Source organism: Podarcis raffonei, chromosome 6 (genome assembly GCF_027172205.1).
Source record: "Podarcis raffonei isolate rPodRaf1 chromosome 6, rPodRaf1.pri, whole genome shotgun sequence".
Taxonomy (NCBI): domain Eukaryota; kingdom Metazoa; phylum Chordata; class Lepidosauria; order Squamata; family Lacertidae; genus Podarcis; species Podarcis raffonei.
Window position 1 is genome coordinate 59,355,193 of NC_070607.1, and position 25,399 is coordinate 59,380,591.

Sequence of the window (25,399 nt, forward strand, 5' to 3'; positions counted from 1 at the left end):
TGCTTTGTCTGCAGCCTTATTATCATTTTCACACGCAAAAAGAAGTATTCCTGCATAAAATATGGAAAACATTTTTTCCCCTCCACCTCACTCTGGCCAGTCCTGCCTGGGTTATGGCTGTGCAGGTTGCAACCTGTTTTCAGAGTTTGTATGTGGTTGACCCTTTAGATCCAGTAGGAATCATAGTTGTAAGATTCATTTTAAACCAGCAACTGATCAGGCCAAGAAGCTTGTTGAGCTGGAGGCAGAAAAGCAGGGAGAGGGGCGCTTTTTGTGTGGGGAGCGTGTAACATCTCCGAGGTTTCTAAAATGCATTGCAACCCAGTCCTAAGCATTACTTAGAGGTGTTTAGGAGTGCCAGAGAAGTATGTCAGAAGTGTGTTGTGTTGAAATACTGGTAGCTGATTCCAGGAAAAGGGACAAGCTATGTGTCGCTTTAAGCACACACTTTAAAAACGTGCTTACCACCCTGTTTCTTTAGCAAAAGCAGCTCCCCTGAATTGCTTTTTTTCTCTGCTTTCCACACTCACAGCCGCTGTGTGTTTTAAGTTGCAGTGTGATTGATCGATCTAAATCCCATGGCTAGAATCTTGTTCACGTTCCCTGCCCCCAGTATTTAGGCGCTGAGCTTGAAGAAAACACCTGAAATACTGAGCGAAAACCACTGGTTAATTCATGATCCTAAATTGCTTCAGATGCAGCCCATTCACAAGTTTTCCCTATTGAGCTGAAAATGAAATATTTATTGAATCCCATGGGTCCTTTTCTGCAAAGGTGGCTGTCTCTTTACCACCACCTAGTGCTGAATAATATCATGCTTAAAAGGCAATACATGACCTAAGTAGCATTAATACTTGCTTTGAAAAGCCTCTTATCACCACAGAAGGTTTAATCCTGTTACTCCATCATGTTTACAAATGGTACGTACATTCAAACGCCATGTTCACACAGTAAAATGCAGGCCAAATATGCAACGTTTAACAAGAGGCATTGTTAGCCCTATTGATATTCAGCAAGAAATAGAGTACACGGGATGTGAACAACATTTGACTGCTTATTCAGGGCCATATGAGGTGTTGGTGGAAGAGGTTGGGGGGAATTGACCTGGTTCTCCTGACCCTGGGTCAACGCTGAGCCAGGATCGAAAGGCATTACACAAGGGAATCTTGTATAATGGGAAGGGAAGACCCAATTAGGCAGCTTAAACAGCTCTCTGAACAGAACAATCTGGCAGACTGATGGAGAAGTGTGAGAAATGAAAGCAGTTGGAAGTTTTCCTTGCTGCAACACACCCCAAGTGAAGAAAGCGATTTCCCTGAATATATTATGCACTAGCACTATGGGGACTTGTCCATGATTTCACTTTTGCAAAAAGTAGCTCACACAAGGTGTTTAACTGTGTGTTCAAGGACCTGCCTTGATTTTTTTGTCCCCTTCCTCTCCACCAAATGTATTGCAGGCAAGAACTGCTTTGCAGAATGTGATCATCAGTAAGTTCCCTAAGGAAGAGAATGTGATCTTTTGTATTGACACTTCTTCCTTTTTCATGACAGTCAGACATTGGGTTTGGAAAGATGGAAACCTATGTTAAACTGGAGAAGCTAGGGGAGGTAAGAATAAGCTCTGTCATCATTCTACTCCCATGTTGTGTCTTTGTGACAGATTTTTAACTGTTGTCATCCACTTTGGGAGCCAGTCTTGAAATGTTAAGGGCTTTATAGATTTAAAATGGGGCTAGGAGACCTGTGGCTCTCCAGGTGTTCCTGGGCCTTGACTCCCATCATCCCTGAACCTTGACCTTGCTTGCTGAGGCTGATGGGAGTTGGAGTCCAGTAATATCTGGTTCCTTGCCTGCATTTAAACTTGCTCCTTGAGTTGTGAATAGAATTTTTTAAAAGTTTTGCAAGGGATCATTAGCATAAGGAAACAATTTGGTTCTGTTCAGTGTCCTATAGTACGGACTAGGATGTGCTTCCCAAATTGAATGCTTCCTCTGTGCTGAAATAAACTTCTTCTTTTTTAAAACTAATTTCAGATCATTTGATGCAGATTATTAAGCATATATTTACCAGCAAATGCTTCTCAAAGAAGCATGACAAGAAATAAATCTAGTTTGTCAACCCAAAAGAGACAAAGTTTTAAATCAGATGAAGCCCATCTGAAGATATTGTTTGGAAGAAGACTGCAAAGGAGTCATTTTTAATCCAAATTAAGCAGGGGTGCTACAGAGATCTAATCTAGTTCAACAGAACCAGAATAATGCTGTTTTATGTAGGGAGTAATGAGTGGGGTTTGCTGTGGGGTATGTTAGTGAGCTGCTTACTTTTCTTGGCTTCTTCCTCTCAGGGCACCTATGCCACTGTCTTTAAAGGGCGCAGCAAGCTCACCAAGAACTTGGTTGCCCTGAAGGAGATCCGATTAGAACACGAGGAAGGGGCCCCCTGCACAGCTATACGGGAAGGTGAGGAGCAGGGTTCATTTTCCAAAATGTAAACATACGGAGAAACATCAGGCAATGCTATTTCCACACACACTTGCCTTGCTTATACACAAACATGATAAGGAATGGAAACATCCGATCATGTGAACCTGCAATAGTAGCAATGGAAATACTGACAGTGGGGACCACATGCCGGGGGGGGGTGCCTAAGCCAGATGCCAGAGTGGGTGAGGTAACAAATGTAAATTTTACCTTGCACAATAGGGTACTTTCTACCCACACTCACAGACCCCCACCCTCCATCCAGGCAAGCAAGAAACATTATCAGAGTTCAAGGGCACATTCCAGGCAGACAGACACACTCACTGAGTGTGAGAAACAGGGCTGGAGTGGGGTCTGGCTAGGGAGTTGTGGCCTGGGGGGAGGCTTGAGGGCCACAGAGAGAGGCCTAGTAGTCTGCCTTCAGTCCCCAGGCCTGAGATTTTAGCGCATGGTGTACACCCCACCCACACACCCTTGTGACTGAAGTCTCTCTGCCTTGCAGTTTCCTTGCTGAAGAACCTCAAGCATGCGAACATTGTGACCCTCCATGATATCATTCACACGAAATGCTCCCTAACTCTTGTCTTTGAGTTTCTGGTGAGTCAGGACCTTCTGTCTTATGGAGAGGCTGGCTGGTCCGGGCTTGTCTGTAGCACAAGTGTTATTTGGGCAGTAAGGGAAGGGCTGTAGTTCAGTGGTAGGGCATCTGGTTCACATGCAGAAGATCACAGGTTCTATCTCTGGCATCTCCAGGTAGGGCCAGGTATCTCCTTAACTTGATACCCTGGGGAGCTGCTGCCAGTCAATGCAGACAGTACTGAGATAGATTGACCAAAGGTAAAAGGCAGCCTCCTATGTTCAGGGTCATTGGTTAGTCTGAAGGTTCCCCGCCCCCCAACAGCAGCATCTTGCAGAAAATGTGGTCTCTATGTAACACACTGGTTAAAAAAAAAAAAATGTTCTCCGACCACAATTGCTTACCAATATTCCAGGTGGAACGCCATGCAGGTCCCATTGGGTTTGGTGGGGCTTGCCCCCAGCTAGGTGTGAAGAGGATTTTCCTTAAATAGCAATAGAAAAGTGTGTGTGTTTTCTCAGAACAAAATGTGGTTTGAGTTCAGGGAACCTGGAAATTCTCCACAACATACGGGCCACTTAAGGGACAAAATAGTTGGACTGAATCTGACCTAGCTATGTTGATTAGCATAGTGACTTCGAATCTCTTGCTGTAGCAATCTACTAGTATGCATTCATATAATAAAACAGATACATCTGGAAAGGTTGTGTAGTTTTGATCTGTGTATGAGCCAGAGGAGACAGTTCACTTCAAGCATCCACCCTGCTTCGGAACTGATGGGAAATACTATTTGACTTGCATTTTTTTTGTTGCCAAAGACATGTTTGGTCACTTCAGGGGCCTTGGTCTTCAAGGCAACTGGGGCCTCTCAGGACATGCTTGTCTTTGCAGGACAGTGACCTGAAGCAGTACCTGGATAACTGTGGGAATCTGATGAGCATGCACAATGTGAAGGTGAGTGAACAGGGTGGATGGGTGCAGGGCTTCCTCTTCTGTAAAATGAAGTCAGAGCAGGGGTGGGAATCCCCTTGAAGTGCCAACCCCTCATGGGCCCCATTGGCAAGTAGGCAGGGTTGCCCACCCTTTAGTCACATGGTGACCTATGTCAGGTGCAGGAAAGGAACAATTGAGGGTACACAGTTGAGGATGTGTTTCTGCTTGTTCCTCTGTAGTCACAGCTTTACCTGTCCCACACCTGATGGCAGGTGAGTGGCAGGTGTGTGTGACTTGCCCAGAATGGCCTTGTGGGTTAGACCAGACTCGGGCAGCCCAAGGTGTTTTGGCACCTCCAGTGAAAGACCCTGCTGTCACCCCCATGATGGGGGGGTGCATACTCCACAATGGATCTCCACTGCCAGGTCCTTTCCAGATCCCCCCTTCCTGCCCTGCAGTGAGACTTTGCGTCAGCTCCTCCCTTCAGGAGAAGCTGGTGCAAAGCCCCCCAGCCAGGTGGCAAAGCTGAGTGGCAGAACACTTCCCCTCTCACTGACTCAGCAGGAGGGGAGGCGTTCCACAGAGCTTTGCCACTAGTCCCTCTTGGCCCCTAGAGGCTGGGGAGACCAGCAGCAAAGCTGGGCAGCAGAACAAGAGTGACACCCCAAGAGGGATGCTGCCTGAGGTGGCTGCCTCACCTAGCCTCATGGGTGAGCCGGCTCTGAGACTGGAGGTCTGGTGGGCCAAATTATGCAGTTTCCCCCACTGCCAAGTTAGAGGATTTTCCATCTCTTTCAGGAATGGTATCTCATGCCTTAATTCTCCACAGAGCAGAGTCTACCTTTAAAGTACAATGGTACCTCGGGTTACAAACGCTTTGGGTTACAGACACTTCGGGTTACAGACTCCGCTAACCTGGAAGTAGTACCTCGGGTTAAGAACTTTACCTCAGGATGAGAACAGAAATTGCATGCTGCCTGCACAGCAGCAACAGGAGGCCCCATTAGCTAAAGTGGTACCTCAGGTTAAGAATGGTTTCAGGTTAAGAACAGACCTCCAGAACGAATTAAGTTCATAACCCGAGGTACCACTGTATCTCTAACTGCTTTCTCTCCTCTTCTTCCCCTGTGGTTCCAAGATCTTCATGTTCCAGCTGCTACGTGGTTTGTCCTACTGCCACCAGCTTAAGATCCTACACAGAGATCTCAAACCACAGAATCTGCTCATTAATGGGAAAGGGGAACTGAAACTTGCAGATTTTGGTAAGTTAGGAGCTAAGCTGGGGAAATGCCAGCACAAATTTCAGCTCGGTTTTGAATAGGAGGGTACTGTGTCAGGGAGGAGAAGGACCAACCTGTGGCCTGCCAAATGTTTTTGGACTGCAGCTTCCATCTGCCCCAGCCAGCATTGCCAATGGTCTTGGGAGGAAGGGAGCTGTGATTCGGCAACCTCTGGAGGGCACCTAGTTCCCTATCCCTGGCTTAGGTGCTCCTACATTTTCAGATTGGGGGACTTCTACCACTACTGCCCCCCACCCCACTTCTAATTTACATGCAACAAGTCTTAAACGGAGTGAAGATGTTTGCCAAACACAGACTTTCAATTATTTGTTCATGTGGTGCTTTATACATTATGGCTTAGAGACCATATGAAACTCTTCAAGCATCTTTAGGCTGCAATACTATACATAGTCACCTCAGCGTAAGCTCAGCTCAACTCAGTGAGACCCACTTTTTATTAGACTTGTCTAGGATTGTGCTACTGGCAACTTGTTTTCCAAAAATTCTGATCCTTCATGCTTTGCAGCTCTCAACAGCGCTTGTGGAATATATGACCAACATTAGCAAAGCATTACAATTTGTGATGCTCCATGAATCCTGTTGGGCTGCTGGGTTTACTTTACAAATCCAAGGACCAATTTCTATTATTGCTCTTATAGGTTATACAATTATGCAATGCCTGCTCAGTGAAGCAATCACGAAATTGATTTGTCCTAGCTCAGCCTATTGTATTGTTCTCTTGAGTCTTTAATAAAATACTCCCAACCACTCTCTAGGGCCACTGTTGGAATCATGGTAGATAGTGTGGTACCTGCTAAAGCCCATGCCTTTTCTGGGGAATCACTGTCCCTCACACATACTGTCAGGATGAAATTGGTAGTCGCAAACCACAGGATTGCATCTCACTGACTTCCTTTCCACCCTCAGGTCTAGCCAGAGCCAAATCTGTCCCAACAAAAACATATTCCAATGAAGTGGTCACATTGTGGTATCGGCCTCCTGATGTCCTACTAGGATCCACAGAATACTCCACTCCCATTGACATGTGGTGAGCCAAGGGGTCTGTGTTTGGGAAAGGGTGGGTACAATAATTCTCTCCATTGTGACTTTTTTTCTCCCGGTTTGCCTTCTCCATATTACTTCCAGAGCCTTTTCAGTGTTTAACACTATTCAGGAGGAATGTGGGACCTGATACTTTACAGATGTTTGGCTGGATGCCAGCACTCATCATTCCTGACCATTGGCCATGCTGGCTGGGTCTGGTGGGAGTTGGGCTCCGGTATCATTTAGAGAGCTATAGGTTCCCCATCCCAGCTACAGACAGTTTCTCGTGGCTTGTTCCTTCATGTTCCTGAAGTCCTTCTTTTCTCTACTGATTAGTTTAGTGGGAAAGGTGATGGGGGGAAGAAACAGTTCCTGCCTCTCACATTGTCTTCTACAAAACATCTTGGTGGTCCTCCTGCTTTTTCTGCAGAGACTGAAGCAATGAGAGGAAGACTTGGCAGAGAATAGGATGTTCTGAAGGACCTGATTGCTTCATGTTCTTGTATCTCTTTTTGGTCTGTGGTAGGGGTGTGGGTTGCATACACTATGAAATGGTCACAGGACGCCCCATGTTCCCAGGATCGACTGTAAAAGAAGAGCTGCATTTAATATTCAGGACATTGGGTGAGTCCTTTGTAATTCTCTGTTTCTTGATGTGGACTGGGGAGGAGGGTGGAATGAATAGAAGATTACAGAAAAAACTGTAGCCTTTAACAGCTACGTGTGAACTAGCAGAAGAAGAAGAGTTTGGATTTGATATTCCGCTTTATCACTACCCGAAGGAGTCTCAAAGCGGCCAACATTCTCCTTTCCCTTCCTCCCCCACAACAAACATTCTGTGAGGTGAGTGGGCCTGATAGACTTCAGAGAAGTGTGACTAGCCCAAGGTCACCCAGCAGCTGCATGTGGAGGAGTGGAGACGCGAACCCGGTTCCCCAGATTACGAATCTACCGCTCTTAACCACTACACCACACTGGCAGGGTTATTTGGCTGGTGATAGAATGTGCAGCCCAAAAAACAAATCTCTGTCAATGATATTTTCATAATTTAAATATGCATCCAAGGTTTTTATTTTGTTTTGTTCTGATTTTGTTTAAGAGCCAAGTGTGGTATAGTGGTCAGAGTGTTGGACTAGGACCAGGGAGACCAGGATTCAGATTTCCACTCACCCATGAAGCTCACTGGATGACCTTGGTCAAATCACCTGACCAACCTCACAAGGTTGTCCTGGTGATAAAATGAGGAGGGAGAGAAATATGTGAAACACCTTTAGCTCCTAGGAAAGGTGGGGTATAAATGCCCAAAGTCTCAAGTTTCTTACCCAGCGTTTTCAGTTTAAAAGGGTCTGAGACAGCAGGGCTAGAGAAGCCCAGTCAGATTACACAACAGTAGGCTAAATAAGTTCAGTGACTCAGCATCAGGCATCCTTCTGTGTTCTAACAGCCCAACACTCCATTTGGTTTCTGAGTCTTTTAACAGCAAGTGTGTTTCTCAGCGTTCCTCTGCCGTGAAAAGGGCTTTGTGACTGTGGGTGGATGGATTTCCCTCTCTCTGTGTTCAGCTAAGGTTGAGTTTTTTATGATTCTAAATGCCAGATATTGGATTCCATCTTGTGCAACGCTCCATGTGGATACAGTAAATGTGCAACTAAGCCTATTTCCTGCAGGAACCCCTACAGAAGAATCTTGGCCGGGCATCACATCCAATGAGGAATTCAAGGCATATAATTTCACACAGTATCGAGCCCAGCCATTGATAAACCATGCACCAAGGTAGGACAATGGCCTTAAAAGGCAGGGCAGACTTCTTAATGGGCTTCTGCTGCTGGAAAATACTAAGGGAAGGAAAGCACCAGTTCTTGTTTTTCACTGGATAAACATGCACACAAAGCAAGCAAGGGTGACTGAAGAATCTCTGTTAATTGTGTGGAATGGTATATCAATAATCTTCATTGTGATCAACATATGATCAACGGTTCTTCTTTTTCTCAGTATACACCATCCCCATCTCCTTTATTTTAGGGAAGTGGGGAGGTCCATGAAATCTTTGCCTGCATCCTCCTTTGTTTTGGTCTTTCTGGGGCTGCCACTAGGTGGCATCAGCATTCTGCAAGCGGCATCCATGTCCAACTTGTTGAGTTGCCTCTTCCCCAGGAAAGAACCTAAATTGCCAGTTGTGGACTAGTATTTTCTAGACGTTCCACAGCTTTTCTTCATATGTTCTGGTGTACACGTGTCCCAAGTGTACTGCCCTTGACAATAGCCAATTGCCTCCCAAGCTCCTTTCTTCTCTTGCAGACTGGACACAGAAGGAATCGACCTTTTGATGAGTCTCCTCCTGGTAGGTGGCTTCAGTTGCTGAGCCAGATACCAAAGATTCCATGCTTCATCCAACATATACTTTGCTGCTGCAGCTGCTTATTGTCCAGGATGGTGGTGATGGCTAAGTACCAATTTTAGTGGTTCTCCCACTTAATGGCTTAACAGGGAGTATCTAGGTGCACAGGGCAGAACCTCCCAATGACAGCTGCAAACATTCTACCGAGGGAATTGTTTGAAGTGTCCATCTTCTTCTACGAGTCTTGATATTTCTGACAAAGGCATCTTTGTGCCTGCTTCTTTTCAAGGGTATAAAAGGTTACATGGGGATGGTTTTTTTAAAAGCTTTAAGATGCAGATTATGTCCCCTTTCTTACCTCATACAGACAATGGCTTGGAGTGCCATAGATAAATGAATAAAGTTTCACATCAAAGTGTAGATCTCTTTGCCAGTGTAAATAATAATATTTTTGATGATTTGTGAGTGAGGTGTATTTACTTATTTGTTTGTTTATATAGCCATCTGTCATGGATGCTTTAGCTGAGATTCCTGCATTGCAGGAGGTTGGACTAGATGACCCTTGGGTCCCTTCCAACTCTAAGATTCTATACTACTACTTTTATACCATGAGACTCTTAATCTCATGGTCATGGGTTTGAGCCCTGCAATTGGGCAAAATGATTACTGCATTGCAGGGGCTTAGACTAGATGGCCCTCATTGCCCCTTCCAGCTCTATAATTCTTTGATGCTATTATTGTGTCTCATTTTGCATTTAAAACCCAAATGAAAATCCATATACAGTTACTTGTTTTATCACAAAATACAATGTGTTTTCTCTCAATGTACACATTTCTAAATGTATTATATCCTAAATTGGTGTGCATTTTGCAGTGCATTTTTTGGGCAGGGAATCAGACTCCAAAATTTGAGCAGGTGCAGAATCATACTCACACACTCAAAATGAGCACCTGGGCCCATGATGTAAATACTGATACTTGCCTATACATGGACACTTATGTCTAATCATATTTTGATCCGTGTATTGTCCTTAGCTTAAAATGAGGCTGATTAGCTTTAAAATGCTGACAGAACTAAATTCTCCTCCCCCTCCAGGTGAGAAACAAACCCAATTGGTAAGCAAAGGCCAAAGAAATACTACAGCCATTGCCAGGAAAATTCATAGCACAGAGACCTGGGAATAGTTAGGCAGCCCAGACCTCATCGAGTTAAAAAACAGAAGACCCTGATCAAACCTATCAGACCATTTAAATTACCCCAAACTGGCTGGCGTCACTGGATCAGTTTCAGAGGCTCCCTCTGGGAGACAGGGAGCTGCCCAGTGTTATGATTGCTGGATCCATCAGATAGCTAACTTTGCTGCCCACCCACAAGTTAGTTATGGGGGAAGCCTACTGAGGGCACCCTGCCCTAGCCACCCTAGGGTCAGGCACTCACAGATCAAAACTATGTCAATACCTGTTAGCTGTTAGGTATGACTTACTGCCACTTCACAGACACAGAAATGACCAAAGTGGAAATTAGTATGTAAGCCAGTCCTCAGAAAAGGATTTGCTCAAGGAAATACAAGATGTCTGGTCATAATGGGGAACTGAGACAATGGTTCCTCCGTTCTTGACCTGAACTTTGATCTTTCCAAGCTTCCGTAATCGAAATCAATGGAAGTCCAGAGCATTGTTGATTGTTCTGGTGGCTTGGCCCTCCCTCTCCTGCCAAGATTCTTTTGCTCCTGCTCAAGCTCTCCAAGGAGAGACATTGTTTTGCTCTGCAGCAGCTGCTTGACCTCTCCTAGCTGAGCCAAAACTAAAGTACAAAACGTAGAGTTCCTCAGGTACAATTGCATTTATCTTGGTCAGTGGGATATGAAGTGGCAGGGAATATTTCACTCAGGTTTGGCCTTGAAAGCCAAGGAAGCTTTCTCCTCCCCTGCTCAACTTCGATTACTGGCCTTGCTTTCCTGTATGTGCATATTTCAAAGGGGAAGCCTGCATCATCACCTATTCTTTCCATAATCATTGAGACCATTAAAGTTCAGTCATTCTTTCCAGGTGCATTATAGCTACACACAATGATAATGCAAACTCTACAATGAAGATCATATTTATCCTTCAAGGAGCTTGCAATTGTAATCTTCTGCACACTTACCTGGGAATAAGCCCCACTGAACGCAATAGGTCTTGCTTCTGAGTCTGCATGCATATGGCTGTGCTTTAAAGGAATGTTGTATAGCATCAGAACAGCCTTACAAAGCAGGGTAGGCTGAAAGAGGTGGACTTGTCCAAGATCACCCAGTGCTTCCCACTTGCTTCACTATGCTGTCTCTGTGTACAGGCAGGAAAGTATAACTGCCACATAACAAGAAATGCCACATATTATCCAGAAAGATAGAATGGGGCTGCATGCAGCCTGAGCAGCAAAAAGAAAACATGCACAGCACAGCTGCACAGGAGAGTTGAGTATTTTGCTGAATCAGTTGACCTCCATGAGCCACATAGCACCCATACTGAGCTGCACAGGAATGTAGGAGGGTTCAGGAATCAGACATGCCTGCATACATACATACACACTCAAATAAGCACCTGGGCACATGAGATAAATGCCCATACTTGCATGCATATGGACACTTATGTGTAAACCTTTCTGCCTCTCTCTTTTGCTAGTATGAAGCCAAAAGACGCATTTCTGCAGAATCTGCCCTGCGGCACCCTTACTTTACGGCACTCGGTGAACAAGTGCACCTCCTTCCTGAGAGTAAGTGTGTGACCACTGCTGCATGGAGCAGCTATATTCTTCTCCCCTGCTTTGACTGTGCAGGTGACTCACTAAATCTACCGTATTTTTCGCTCTATAAGACACACTTTTTCCCCTCCAAAAATTAAGGGGAAATGTGTGTGCGTCTTATGGAGCGAATGCAGGCTCCATGGCTTCAGTGATAGCAACGCAAAGCCTCCGAAGTGCAGTGGGAGCGCTCCCGCCCCGCTCCGGAGGCTTCGCGTTGCTTTTGCTGAAGCCTGGAGAGCGAGAGGGGTCGGTGCGCACCGATCCCTCTCGCTCTCCTGGCTTTGCTTCGCTGGAGAGGCGCTGCGCAGCTTTCCCTTTCTGCGCAGCACCCCTTCAGCGAAGCGGGAGGAGAAATGGAAGGGGCTCCGTTTCTCCTGCCGCTTTGCTGAAGGGGCGCTGCGCAGAGAGGGAGAGAATTTTTTTTCTTGTTCTCCCCCTCTAAAACAAGGTGCGTCCTATGGTCGGGTGAGTCCTATAGAGCGAAAAATATGGTAGTTCAAGGAGCACAGCCTGTTTTCCTTATTGCTGGCTTAAAAGAAAGGGGATGGGGAGTTTGAGTGCAAGGAGAGAGATAATTCCCAGAAAAGGAGAAAAGGAACTGCTGCCGGGATGAACCACCTCTGACAGATTTGATAAAACCTAGTACAGTATTCTCTTTGCACAGACAACACTACTTGGAAAGATTAGAAGCAATTCTAAGAGAGTCATACAGCATCAAGGACTTTACTGGAAACCTAAGGCTTATGCTGAGACCTTTATTCCCTTCCCTCCACCCACACACACTCGTATACCAGACAGACATTTCATATCTCTCCTGCAACCCTTGTTTTCTGTAATATAAAAATGGGGCTGGTGGCTGCTCTCCTATACACACTTACCTGAGAGCAATTCCTATTAAACTTAGTGGTCCTTGCTTCTAAGTAAATCTGCATAGGATCAGAATGGCAAGTGAACTGTGAGCAAGACCATATTCTCTGCCCTTCATCTTCAACTAGGGGCACCTATTCCTGTATCTATGCTTCTGTCTCAGTTCTCTGCAGAAATTGTAATTTTGATGTACAGTAATTCTCATCCCCTCTGTCCTTGTCTCCTCATGCACCCTTTTCCTCCAGCTGCCTCCATCTTTTCTCTGAAAGAAATACAACTTCAAAAGGACCCTGGCTATCGAGGCTCAAGCTTCCAGCATTCTGGTAGGTACCTGGTGCTTTTTTGGTCTTATTGTCTTGTGGGGTGGGAGACGAGCGAGTTTCAGGGCCTTTCAGAAACATGTTGTCTTCTGTGCTACTGAGCCACTCAGTCGTAAGTCTCCCAAGTGTAAAGCAGCCATGTTGCAACTTGATCTCATAGCACACTTCTCTGTGTGTGCTAAAGCATTATTGAAGCCTGATTTTGCTGCCACCTAGTTATAGCCATTGCAACCCAAAGTCCATCTTGTAAGTACCCTGGTGTAGTTAGCAAAATGGAAAGGGGGAGGGTAGTGTCCATGAAATCTTTTGCCCTGCTAATAGTAGGATCCCAGTAGGCCAAACTTCCTTCCCACTTGTTCTTATGACATTCCCTGGACAAAAGATCTGACAGTGCTTCTTTACAATAGACAATCCCACTCATATGTACACCTTGAATGGGAAGCTTTTAATGTTCCTGTCCCTTGCTGTTCCTGTCCCTGTATCTTGCTGTGTGCACTTGCCCAATTTCCAAGTCCATTTGCTCTGAATGTAGCCTTAGTTATGGTGACAAAGTTGATCTATAAGCATTATCAAGGTTCCTGGGCTCTATTGGCTGGCTGTCCTTTTTTAAGACTGTTTGAAATACATATTTTAACCATTATTATTATTATTATTATTATTATTATTATTATTATTATTAATTACTACTACTACTACATCCCACCTTTCCTGCAAGAGGCTGAAGGTGCTGGTGTACATGGTTCCTGCCCTCCCCCTCTTATTTTATCCTCACAACAAGGCATGAAGCCAGTGAGCCAGTATTTGAAGTATTAGCTAGCGTGCAGCACAGCATGGCCTAACTGCTTCTGAGCGATAAACTTCAATAAACCTTACAATGTCCAGAGCCGCTCTCTGGCACTTGTTGTGACTGTTGTGATAATTTAAATCATTATGAACCTTTAGAGGCTGAGGAAGAAGAGACTGAGCAGCTTTCTCTCTCACGCACTCTCTGTCTTATCCAAATATCCATCTTCACACGGCACCCTTCCTCACGTGCAATTCAGCATGAGGCCCACACTTGAGGGTTCTGGGAGAACAAAAGAATGGCACAAATCAAAGAGGAAAGCCAGAAGTTTCAAATTTGGGTATTAGGATACATTGTGCAAATGTATATTTTTTCACATTTATTTGATTTATGGGATCATGACTTCAGATTTTGCCTCACCTCAGCATAGAAGCATAGAAGCTGTCAGCTCCCCCCCCCCCCCATCCTTTTCCCATGCTAGAGATTGTTAGAAAAAAATGTTAATCAAATACTGTGTATATTTCTGGTCACTGTGTCTCTAAAAGGATATTGTGGAGCCAGAAAAGGAACAGAAAGGGTCTTGTGTTCTTAAGTTCATCGGTATGTAAAAGGGCACCTTGATCTGCCCTTCTTTTTCTTCTTCTTCTTCTTCTTCTTCTTCTTCTTCTTCTTCTTCTTCTTCTTCTTCTTCCTTCCTTCCTTCCTTCCTTCCTTCCTTCCTTCCTTCCTTCCTTCCTTCCAACTCCTCCGGATCCACTCCTCCTGCAGCCTCCATTCCTAGTTCCGCTCCTCTTGTTTATTCATCCTCGCTTCGTAGCTCTTTGTATTTTCTCAAAAATTTTCCCAATTCTTCCAGGCTCGTGATTCTGTGTCTTTTACTTTTATAAACAAAGGAGATCCCTTCTGGATATTCCCATCTAAATTCAATGTTGTTCTTGTTTAATATCTGTACTGTTGGTTTATATGGGTCTCTCCGTTTAAGAAGCCTGATCGGGATGTCTTTAAAAATAATTATATAATTTCCTTCTATATTCAGTCTCTTTTCTCTGTTCTTTTGGAGAATCTGGTTTCTCATCTCTCTGTCCTTAAAAGTAATCAGGCAGTCTCCTGGAAACTTTCTTGCCTTGGCTGATCTTGTCTTCAGTCGAAATGCACTTTGCACAGATTTTGTCACTTCTTCTATATCCATCTCCATCCATTGTGCAATTTCTTTTATTAGTTTCTCTTTAATATTTTCGCCTTGCTGTTCTGAGATGAGTCTCAATCTTAAATTCACTTCTCTCTGCCTGAGTTCATTCATGGAAATCACATCCCAGACCTCCTCTTGAGTTTTGTTAATTTCTGACATCCCCACCCATATTCTCTCTTCTTCCTTCCTCATCTCCGTCATTTCCACTCTTGTCTTCTTCATTCCCTCTTCCAGGTTCTGTGTCCTCTTGTTCACGTCCTTCAGTTGCCCTTTTAATTCATTAACTGTAACATCAATTTTTTTGTCCATTTGGCCCATTCTCTTATCCATTTGTTCCAGTTTCGCTTCTATGTTCTTTTCGCTCTGCTTGATGTTGGCATTAACCTCTGCAAACATTTTCATAATTTCCCCTTTAAGATCTGACTCTTGTTTTGAGCCTCTCCTCTCTGCCGGTGTTCCCCCCTCCCCTCCTTTCTTTTGTGTATGAGACATTATAGTCAAATTACAAATACTTAATTTACAGTCCACAATAATAAAATGTTCCGTCCAGATATACAGTCAATGAAATTTTCCCTCTAATGATGCATTGAATAAAACAAATATATAAATAGATCCTCCTCCTAAATTCTCATACACTTAAATTTGTATATCAATTAATTTATATAAACCATTTTTTCCCCTAAATAAATTTCCCAATATAAATTCAACTTATAAGGCGGAACACCTATTAACCTATAAGTTTCTGCTTTAAAGAGGCCTATCCAACCCTGAGTTTCTTCCTTCTTCTTTCTTCTTGCCACCACCTAGGCTAAATCCAATTGTTATAGTCCGGTTAATAAAATAAGTTAGCTGTAACCAATGAAAACCAATGAACTTTTGTGCCTCCATTTTAACGGAAAGATAGAGCTAACCAGCTATAAGTAAAACATAAAGCTAATATTAGGCAGCATAATTTTTTGCTCTATTATCTTTTACCTGTGCTTTCAAATAAATTTAACTGTTTAAACACAACGGAAGGATTGCATATGAAAGAAGACTTCACTTCCGCAACTGGTTCCTTCTCTTTTTTCTTTTTTTTAATGTTTATCCGTGGAATGAAATGAGAACGAGCTGCCTAACAGGCTGCATGAAGGGTATGATTATTATTTGGAGCTTTGAGAATTGTGACTTGAACTAATAAACTACTCCCTGTTTTTTTACTTGTTATCTTTATCTTTATTTTAATAAGGGAACAGTCTGGATTAATAAAAAACTACTTTGTTTTCTTCTTCCTTCTATGAACTTTGTTTAACTGAGCTTAAACTTGACACTCTCAGCTACGGATCCCTTAGCAACTCCCAAGTTGCTTTTTGGATAGAACCTTCCGGACATCTCCCTTATTCACTCTTTTTGGACATATTGGGCTCTTTTGGACCTATTTATTCCCTTGGTGTGTTTTTTTTGTTTTTCCCCCTCTTTTTTTTACTAATACCTTCAGAAACTCTGATTGGACTACGTCCATTGGATTACAATATATAATCAATATATATATTACAATATAATATATATATATAATATATATAATAGTGCCTGCTAAATATATTCTTGTTTAGACAAGCCTGCCCAGATGCTTAGAAATGCTGGAGTGACTTTTAATCTATTTTAGTATATTTTAACTGTTGTATGTTTTAAAGAATGACTGCAATTTTTTCTTGATTCCTTTTTTTCCTGTTTGTAAACTTCTTTGAGGGTTGTTGTTTTTTGCAATCAAGCGATGCATAAATTTTAAGAAATAAATGAATGAATAGCTCAGCATTGCCTACACTGACTGGCAGCAGCTCTCCAGGTTTTCAGACAGGATTTTCTCCCAGTTCTACCTTGGGCTCTCCTGCATGCAAAGTCCTGTGGAACTACAGCTCCAAGCCATGTGGGAAATCTGTGGCAGAGAAGAAATTGCATTCTGAGTTCCACCTTAGCCACTTACAGCGATGCTCAGTATCTTGAGTATGAATCCTCCTCTAAAACTGGAGAAATGTAATGAACAAGGCAACCTTTAGGAATCATCACATTCCTGTGATGATGTGGCTCTGTGAACAATGAAGCTCTTGATTGCTGAAGTGTCACAGACGGTCCATTATGCTAGACCATACCCCACGGGCAAAAGCTCAGGGGACAAAAGATTCCCTGCGAAGGTAGCCTGTGTGTTTGAACTGGTAGTTCTGGTGTATGGTTTTGAAATTGCACTTACATCACCTTCTGTGCAAAGGGATCGAGCTACTTTATGTTATAATTATCCCTCAAAATGTGAGTCAATGGAGAACTGGAGATATAACTGGGCTTGGGAAGCTGTTTCAGTGACCGAACCCCAATATTGTGCCAGAGATCCCTGTGCAGAGGCTTTGTCCTTGCGTGCCCCAGTTTCCCATAAGTTGCCACCCTGTTCTGTGGAGGAAAACTCCTCTTTGAAATACCTTTTGCTGTGTAATCTTCCAAGGAACAGGCCATCATTCTCACACCTTTTTAACATTTCTCATTTCCCCCCAGCTCGAGGAAAGAACAGGAGGCAGAGCATATTTTAAACCTGGTTTAACTCATTCATTGCATCACTGGGGAGATCAAAGCACTGAGAGGGGAGAGGACCACGCAGATCCCATGGAGGCCACGCTCAGAATGATGAAGGCTGGATGAACACCCCAAAAAGACCTGGTGCCTGGCCCAGCCCCCATCCATCACACAGCAATTGGCATAATCCTACTCTCTGGATGAGGATCAAGCAATTAACTGCCCCAAGTACGCTTGCTGCTGCTTTAGAGGGAAGCAACATGGAGGCAGCAAGCCAGGGCCAAGATCTCGCTGCAGAATCAACACCTGCTTTGCTTCTTAGATGACGTGTCATGATGAATGTGCAGAATTCCATTCTTTGTTTCTCCCCCCACCCCCATCACCAGGCGACTCCTAGGACAACATGATGAGTATGATGTTAACAGCAGGAAAGCCCTTTGATCCACTTTTATGCAGAGTTCTCTGGCTTTGAACTGAAAAGGAAACCTGTTTTCTTTTGAGTTGCTTCTGCTCTCTCTATCGGGAATGAATCTCAATTCCAAATGGTACAAACATTTAAGAGAGAGGATGGGAGTGGGGAGGCCTTTTGCTGGATTTTCTTTGCCCTCTCGCTCCCTGCCTCATTCTGTTTCCTAGTGTTTGTTTTCTGAACTGAAGCTGCTATACAAGGAATCATGATTTCTTAGATTTCTACCCAGTGTTTCTGAGAATCTCTCTGTAGCTCGTCCTGAGAATCATTCATCAGAAACCTAAATAAATAGGTGCACTTTCACTACAAAAGAGATCCAGGATCCCAATAATTCAGGAATTGCAGAAACAGCTGAGTCCCTATAAAATGTGTCACGGTAAAATGTGAAAGAACTCAAGCCATCCTTCCACTTGCTATTCCAAGTTTCTTTTGTGGATTCTGCCTTTGTGACCAGAGTTCAAAGATGTTCTGTCCCCTTACTTTTTTGCCCATATCACCAGGGAAAGAAACCTTATTTAATAACCAGTAAATGTTTTCAAAGACCCTGGACACACATGCACACAAACTGAAATCCATGCATGTTCACTCAGAAGTATATCCTATTATATCAGTAGGGCTTACTTCCAGGTAAGTGTGCAAAGGCCTGCAGCCATATGAACCCAGTGAAATCTATAGGACCTAAGTGTGCTCTTAGGTTCCAGGGCAGGCAGTTTGTTTTTGCTGCATCAGCAGCAGTTGCTATTCAGGCAAGTCAAACAAGGCTCTTTGGGGAACATGTCTCCAAAAGGGCAGGCCAGTTCTGAAAATGTCTTGATTGTGTACGTTAAAAAACAGAATCTGAACTTCTGTCACTTTTCCTGTATTGGTCTATTTTTATTTCAACCATCAGCTAACCACCAGCGGGGGGGGGGGGGTGGACATAAATGTCATGAGAAAATAGCACATTCTTATAATCAGATATGGTTTCTTGCCTGCCTGTTCTGAGGTCTTATCCTGATTATAAGATTCAATCGGTACAGCCTCATGAGAGAAATAACCCCTCAGGGTTCCAGTCACTAAAGGGAGACATTTGATTGAGTGATATTTCTGAATACTGGCAGAACTATACAGGCATCTGTATGGTGCAGTAAATCAAGCACACAGCTGAACTTACCAAGAAACAGATCCTATAAGGAGCACCAAGTGAACTGCCTCCTCTCTTTATCTCTCTGATTTTTCTTTTTTCAAATAAACTCTTGGCCAGGCAGGGTTTAGAGACAAAGATGGTGGCATTGCTGCCCTTTAAGTTGAAAACTTAGGTAAACAAGTTAGCTTTGTAGTTCCCCTTCTTGAGGCGAGGTGTTTGGGACCAGGAAAGATTTTACTGCAAATATTGCATGTATTTCTATCCAAGGCAAATAATTGGGTGCCTAATACAAATCAATATGTGAAATTCAGCCTCTTCCCTCCTGCTGCTTTTTACCCAGCGATGCTGCAGGGACAGTGGAATCTACAACTGACAGAATTCCCCTTCTCTGCAACTCTTAAGGGCATGACTGGGTCTGGACTCAAGATGGAGTGATCCTATGACCTCTTGACATCTTGAGCCCTTCAGACTTCCCTTGCCTGTCCACTCCTTCCTGATCATAATGCACAACCCTTCTTGCTGCTCTCTGTGTGATGTTTTACCCCAGACTCTCTTTTCTCATCCTATCTTCATGCTGTGTCACCTGCAGCTCTTGTTTCCTCAAGCCACTGCTTTTCAACCCACTTCCTGCTTTCATCCATTTGCTTTAACCATCCTTTCTCTTGGCCTACCTGTGCTGCATTCCTCATAACATAGCTCCCTGATAGTGGCTACCTTGGGGTTCATTCAAAATTCCTTTTGCAAGAAGCTGCTTGGTTTCTTGTTTCTTTTCCTCAGGCCTCCTTAATCCCTTCAAGTTCTTGTTTCTCAGTTCACAGGCTACTTTGTGCCCTTCCTTTAACCACCTTGCCTCTGGATCCTCTGTTGTTTAAGCTTCCCTACCTCCTGGGGCTTTGCACTGCCCTGCAAAGTTGTTCCTGTCACTACAGCTTCCATTCAGCCTTAATCTTCAGCCAGACTGCCATCTTTCCCTTCCCTCACAGAAGTTGAACAGAAAATATTCTGACAACTTTAGTTTCCTGAACCTGCAGATAAACACATTTTACATTGACACACCATTTCAGCCAAACTGTTTGGTACAAATAGAGCCTCTCAAAATAAGGTGGTCCCTGCATATTCAGAGGGTGCTTATGTATGCCAAAGTATTTTCATCTGTAGATTAAGAGGTAAATAAATGTTTAGAAGAAGTTTGACAGCCTGTCAAGGAGCTATGCACATGGACCTCCAAGATCTATGGACTGCAGAGGGCAGTTGAGTCAGGTAATGTTGAGTGTGTCAGTTGAAGTGGGAGAAGAAAAATGGGCAGGAGGATTTGCCTGCTTGAGTTTCTTAAGAATATTATTGGGGTGGGGGGGGAGCTAGGGTTAACTGGATGCATCCCATAAGTTAAAAAAAAACACCACTCCTCAACATGCTGTATTTTTTCCCCTCACTTTCTTACTCTCGCTCAGATTCAGGGCTGGCAGCCAGCCTCAAAACTCCATCCTTAAAGCTCTGTCTTTAAAGTTTTCAGGAGGATGGCACCTTCACTGCCACTCTACCAACCCTGTAGTGGTCCTGTTCCAACCTAGAACAGGCCCTTTTCCCACCACGATGTTTTGTTACAGGTGCCTTGTAGATTTTGCAAGAGTAAACTGTAACTGGAGGCAGGGAATGTGCATTTCAGCATGCAGACTGTTCTCTTAGAGATGCAGATTTCCATTTCTGAGTCAGATCCTGCTGTTGCTTCCACAGGAAAACATCGTGTGAGGCCCACTCATTTTGGTGGTGCTTCTTTATTAGTACCTCAGAGGTTGGATTATATAGCAGGCCTTACGACTACATATACATTTACACTTCAGAACTCTTTACATGCTTCTGTTTCTAAGTCTCAGCCTTCAGTCTTGTACTTGCTTACGTGAGAGTAAGCCCCATTGAACTCAGTGGGATTCATTTCTGAATAGACATGTGTAGGATTGCCCTATTAGTGTGGTGCAGGAAAAAGCAAAGCACTTCTCTAATCAATGGAAATAAATAACCAAGCACAGCTCACCAGCTTTTCTCTTCACCATATGCAAATGAAGCAAAGTTTGAATGTTTTTGTGAAGTCGGGTTATTAGACTAATAACATATGTCCCAATAAACACTCTGTTGAGCTGAGCTTATAATGGTATTGTTTACCTCATTCCATGCTCAGATTGGGTGCTTCAAATAATTGACTGCATGTGAATGCTAAATAGTTACTTAGTATTGACTGAGCTTCGCTGGCTATAGTGGCTCAACTGACAGTCCTATTTATGAGTTAACAGCTCAACTGCCTGTTTGATCCTTAGATGAAATTGCTCCCACAAGACACCGACTAAGCAAAGCATTTAATCGTATGCTAACGCTCAGCACCTAGGTTGCCTTATGGAGATCAATACGCTAAGAATAAGGCTTCTGCCTGAGTACCTTGGTAGCTTGCTGTAATAAATCTCTTCCAAGGTAATAGGATGATAATCCATATTTCTGCTTTAAAATAATGGGTTGGGGGCATATGCCCCTTTCCGTAAAACATACAAATAGATTTGTACACCAAAAAGCTGCCTTTGGTTTTTATCTCGCCCTTACGTAGTAAAGCTTGATTCCTGTAATTCACTTGCAGGGCAATCCTAAGCAACTTTACAATGAAGCCCCAATGAGTTCGGTTTTGCTTCATCCCTATTGGGTTTGTATTTAGGATTGCAGCATATGAACAGATATTTTGGCATAGTGGGGCTTACTTCTCAGTAAACATGCATAGCATGTTAACCATCTTGAGTCCAAATTTTTGCAGATTCTAGCTTCAGCACTTTTATTATTATTCTCCCTTGGTGTCTGAAAGTCCCATTCAGGAATCTGGCAGGATTTTCTGCCTCCCCTCAGGTAGTGGCTCAACAGAGAGTTCTGAGCACCTGAAGCAAAATAAACTCTATATAAATTCAAAGCCTGCTGATGTCATACTGGAGGAGGGGGGGCATCAACATAATCATACTATCAGAAACTCTAACAAAGGGTTCCAGACCTAAACAAATATACATACCTGTGAAAAAGCATCGGCTTTAATACAACACTTCCCTAGAGAGAGATAAGAGCAGTGTAACATACATCTATCCTTTTGGGAGCTGATGGAGGGGATAACAAAATTAATGTAGTGCAGTGTATATTGGGGCCAAAGTCAAATTAGTACAGTATTCCCCAACCATAGAATCATAGAATTGTAGAGTTGGAAGGGACCCTGAGGATCATCTAGTTCAGGCTTCCTCAACCTCGGCCCTCCAGATGTTTTTGGCCTACAGCTCCCATGATCCCAACTAGCAGGACCAGTGGTCAGGGATGATGGGAATTGTAGTCTCAAAACATCTGGAGGGCCAAGGTTGAGGAAGCCTGATCTAGTTCAACTAATCTCAACTAAATCATCCATGACAGACGGCCATCCAACCTCTGCTTAAAAACTTCCAATGAAGAAGAGTCCACAACCTCCCAAAGGAGTCTGTTCCACTGTCAAACAGCTCTTGTTGTCAGAAAGTTCTTCCTAAGGTTTAGTCGGAATCTCCTTTCTTGTAACTGGCAAAGGAGTGGCAGTCAGTGCCACCCAGATGAAAGCAGTACATCCCTCTTGACTTCTTTGAGTGTCTTCATCTACACATCTTCTTGAACAAAATCCCAGAGCTTGCTTAATTGAGACTATGAAAGCGACTCTCATATTGACCCAGCAATTTCATTGCACATGTACACTAGCAACTTTCTAGTGCTGTTCCATAATTCTTATACACCTCAGTGGGATTTTCCTGTGAAAAGAATCCCAGTGTCCTCAGTTTAAATGCCCACAGAACCTCAGCAGAACTTAATGCAGTCTCATTGCAGCTGATGCATGTAACCACCTCCTACAAAACCTGACCTAAGGGATACTGTAACTGTGCCTGCAAAGTCCTTGAACAGCAGGGAAAGGTTATCCTGGCATGTATATGCAATGATGCAAAAAGCTCCTGCTGAACTTCCTTTTGCCAGTCTGCTGTTAAAGCTCTAGGAGTTTTGCTGCAGGGGGAGGGGACGCTGGCAATCCTACATAAAACTTGAAGGTACTGTATGTAGTTTTTCTGCAAGAGTGCAAATGTGTGTCACGATTCAGCAGAGGGAGTAATACACAACTCTCTTTTGTTTCTACTGACCAAAAAAGAGAGAAAAGAAACAAAACAATGCACTGTAAAACATGTAGAAGTCAAAATTACATGCTTTAAAAGTTCAGTATTCACAACTATCAAAGAATCCTGAAGGAGCATCTCCACCGGCATCATTCAACCCTGACACTGAGGTCCAGTGCCAAGGGCCTTCTGGCAGTTCCCTCACTGTGAGAAGCAAAAGTTACAGGGAACCAGGCAGAGGGCCTTCTTGGTGGTGGCGCCCACCCTATGGAACGCCCTCCCATCAGATGTCAAAGAAATAAACAACTATTTGACGTTTAGAAGATATCTGAAGGCAGCCCTGTTTAGGGAAGTTATTAATTACTGGTGTTTTAATGTATTTTTAATCTTTTCTTGGAAGCCACCCAGAGTGTCTGGGGAAACCCAACCAGATGAGCAGGGTATAAATAATAAATTATTATTATAGCTGTTTTGCACATTCACATGCCCAACTTTTCTATTCAAATTTTGCTTCAGCCTCACTCTCTGCAATTCTTGCATGGCCAAAACTTTGAGTGACCATGGATTTGGGGCAGCTGGTCCAATAAATTTTGCTACTTGTGGGAGAGCAGCAGAAAAGGTGTTCGACCTCCCTGGCTGTAAAAATACAACAAAAAGTAAATGTAAAAACCTAACAATTTTCTGCTCTTTCATGACGTCCCAAGTCTGCTACCTGAGGCAGCTGCCTCACTCTGCCCAACACCAGCGTTGGCCTCAGGAGACCTGGACAATGGTGGCTAACAAGCGATTTAATATATCAGCAGGTTCTGTTTGATGCAAGACCTGTAAAGGGAAGCAGGAACATGTGCCGGCATTGTGTAGCATGGAATGTGGCCATTCTGTAACTCCACCGAGTACATGGTGAGCTACAGCATGCTGTAATAGAGAACCAGTACAATCTAAATCTTGCCATTCCCATTAACATAAATCCTTCACCTCTTGGCTTTGTTAGTACAGAGCAGATCCAGGGTCTGAAATACAAGGAAATGTCTGAGCAAAAGACCAGAGCTGAAAAGTGCTTTCCTATGGCTATTAGGGAGAGCGGAATTAGGAACCTTCTCTGAAGCTGAAAGCCTGTTCCTGTAACTTGTTCCTCTGCCTACTATTGAATAATTTAGCCAGGTTTCCCCCACAGCTCCTTCCTGAAGGATTTCTCATTGTCAGGACGCTGTTATTTATTAGGTCATGTCTGGCTATCGGTGTGTGTTTGAGATAACCGCTTTTGTTCCAGTGCAGTTCAATGGCTCTTTACTCCTATTCAGCTAAGGGATAATTGTGTGCAAATATTTGGCTCTAGGCTGTGTGAGCCTTGATTTATAATCCTGCTTTGCTTGCCCACTCATGTGGCTTGGCAGACTCTGTTCCAGTCGGTGGCTGTGTTTGTTTGTGTTCAGACGAACACACTACCTGTATGACTTTTCCTTTTCCCTTGTGTCTGAGTAAGCACTTGCAAGTCAGTAAGTCTGCGTAGGTATCATTCTAGCAGAGGCAGTAACAACACTGGCATGTTCCCTTTTGTAAAGTCACCTAGTCCCTCTGATTGTTTATATGCACTATCTCTATTCTCTTCCCTGGAGATGACCAGACTGTTATTAGAGCACAGTGGTAAGTGGCTGCCCTAATTATTTTGAGACATTTGACTCCTCTGTATACACTACCTGTGTCCACTGCAAAGGAATCCAGCTACTTGGGCAACTTGTGGTTCTTCAGGTGTTGTTGATCTCCAACTTCCACCAGCCCCGGGCAGTATGGCCAATGGTCAGGGGTGATGGCACTTGTAGACCAGCAATGTCTGGAGGGTCAAAGCAGCCCCAGCCCTGAGCTGCAGTCCTATACATATTTTCTCTCTCTCTCCCTCTCTCTCTCTATATATACAGTCATACCTCGGGTTGAAGTAGCTTCGGGATGAATATTTTCGGGTTGCGCTCCACGGTGACCCAGAAGTAACAGAGCGTGTTACTTCCGGGTTTCGCTGCTCACGCATGCGCAGACACTCAAAATGATGTCATGTGTGGAAGTGGCGAATCGTGACCCGCAGATGTGGGTTGCGTTCACTTCAGGATGCAAACGGGGCTCCGGAACAGATTCCGTTCGCATCCAGAGGTACCACTGTGTATGTGTATAAAGGTAAAGGTAAAGGTACCCCTGCCCGTACAGGCCAGTCTTGACAGCCTCTGGGGTTGTGCGCCCATCTCACTTAAGAGGCCGGGGGCCAGCGCTGTCCGGAGACACTTCCGGGTCATTTGGCCAGCGTGACAAAGCTGCATCTGGTGAGCCAGCGCAGCACACGGAAACACCGTTTACCTTCCCGCCAGTAAGCGGTCCCTATTTATCTACTTGCACCTGGGGGTGCTTTCAAACTGCTAGGTTGGCAGGCGCTGGGACCCAGCAACGGGAGCGCACCCCGCCGCGGGGATTCGAACCGCCGACCTTTCGATCGGCAAGCCCTAGGCGCTGAGGCTTTTACCCACAGCGCCACCCGCGTC

The 25,399-nt window shown here is 44.1% G+C and overlaps 1 protein-coding gene across 4 annotated transcripts in view; it reads left to right on the top strand.

Annotated features, from left to right (window-relative positions):
* Window positions 1-17,253, top strand: part of CDK18 (cyclin dependent kinase 18) — a 60,851-nt gene extending 43,598 nt beyond the window's left edge. For all 4 annotated transcript variants that reach the window (XM_053393323.1, XM_053393325.1, XM_053393324.1 and 1 more), the window contains 12 exons: window positions 1,554-1,610; window positions 2,347-2,461; window positions 2,985-3,079; window positions 3,951-4,013; window positions 5,131-5,254; window positions 6,200-6,320; window positions 6,843-6,940; window positions 7,984-8,089; window positions 8,615-8,657; window positions 11,316-11,406; window positions 12,549-12,626; window positions 17,120-17,253. In XM_053393323.1, coding sequence (XP_053249298.1) covers window positions 1,554-1,610; window positions 2,347-2,461; window positions 2,985-3,079; window positions 3,951-4,013; window positions 5,131-5,254; window positions 6,200-6,320; window positions 6,843-6,940; window positions 7,984-8,089; window positions 8,615-8,657; window positions 11,316-11,406; window positions 12,549-12,626; window positions 17,120-17,154 — 1,026 coding nt within the window. In that variant the 3' untranslated portion in view covers window positions 17,155-17,253. The remainder of the gene's footprint in view (window positions 1-1,553; window positions 1,611-2,346; window positions 2,462-2,984; window positions 3,080-3,950; window positions 4,014-5,130; window positions 5,255-6,199; window positions 6,321-6,842; window positions 6,941-7,983; window positions 8,090-8,614; window positions 8,658-11,315; window positions 11,407-12,548; window positions 12,627-17,119) is intronic.
* Window positions 17,254-25,399: the final 8,146 nt, after the last annotated feature.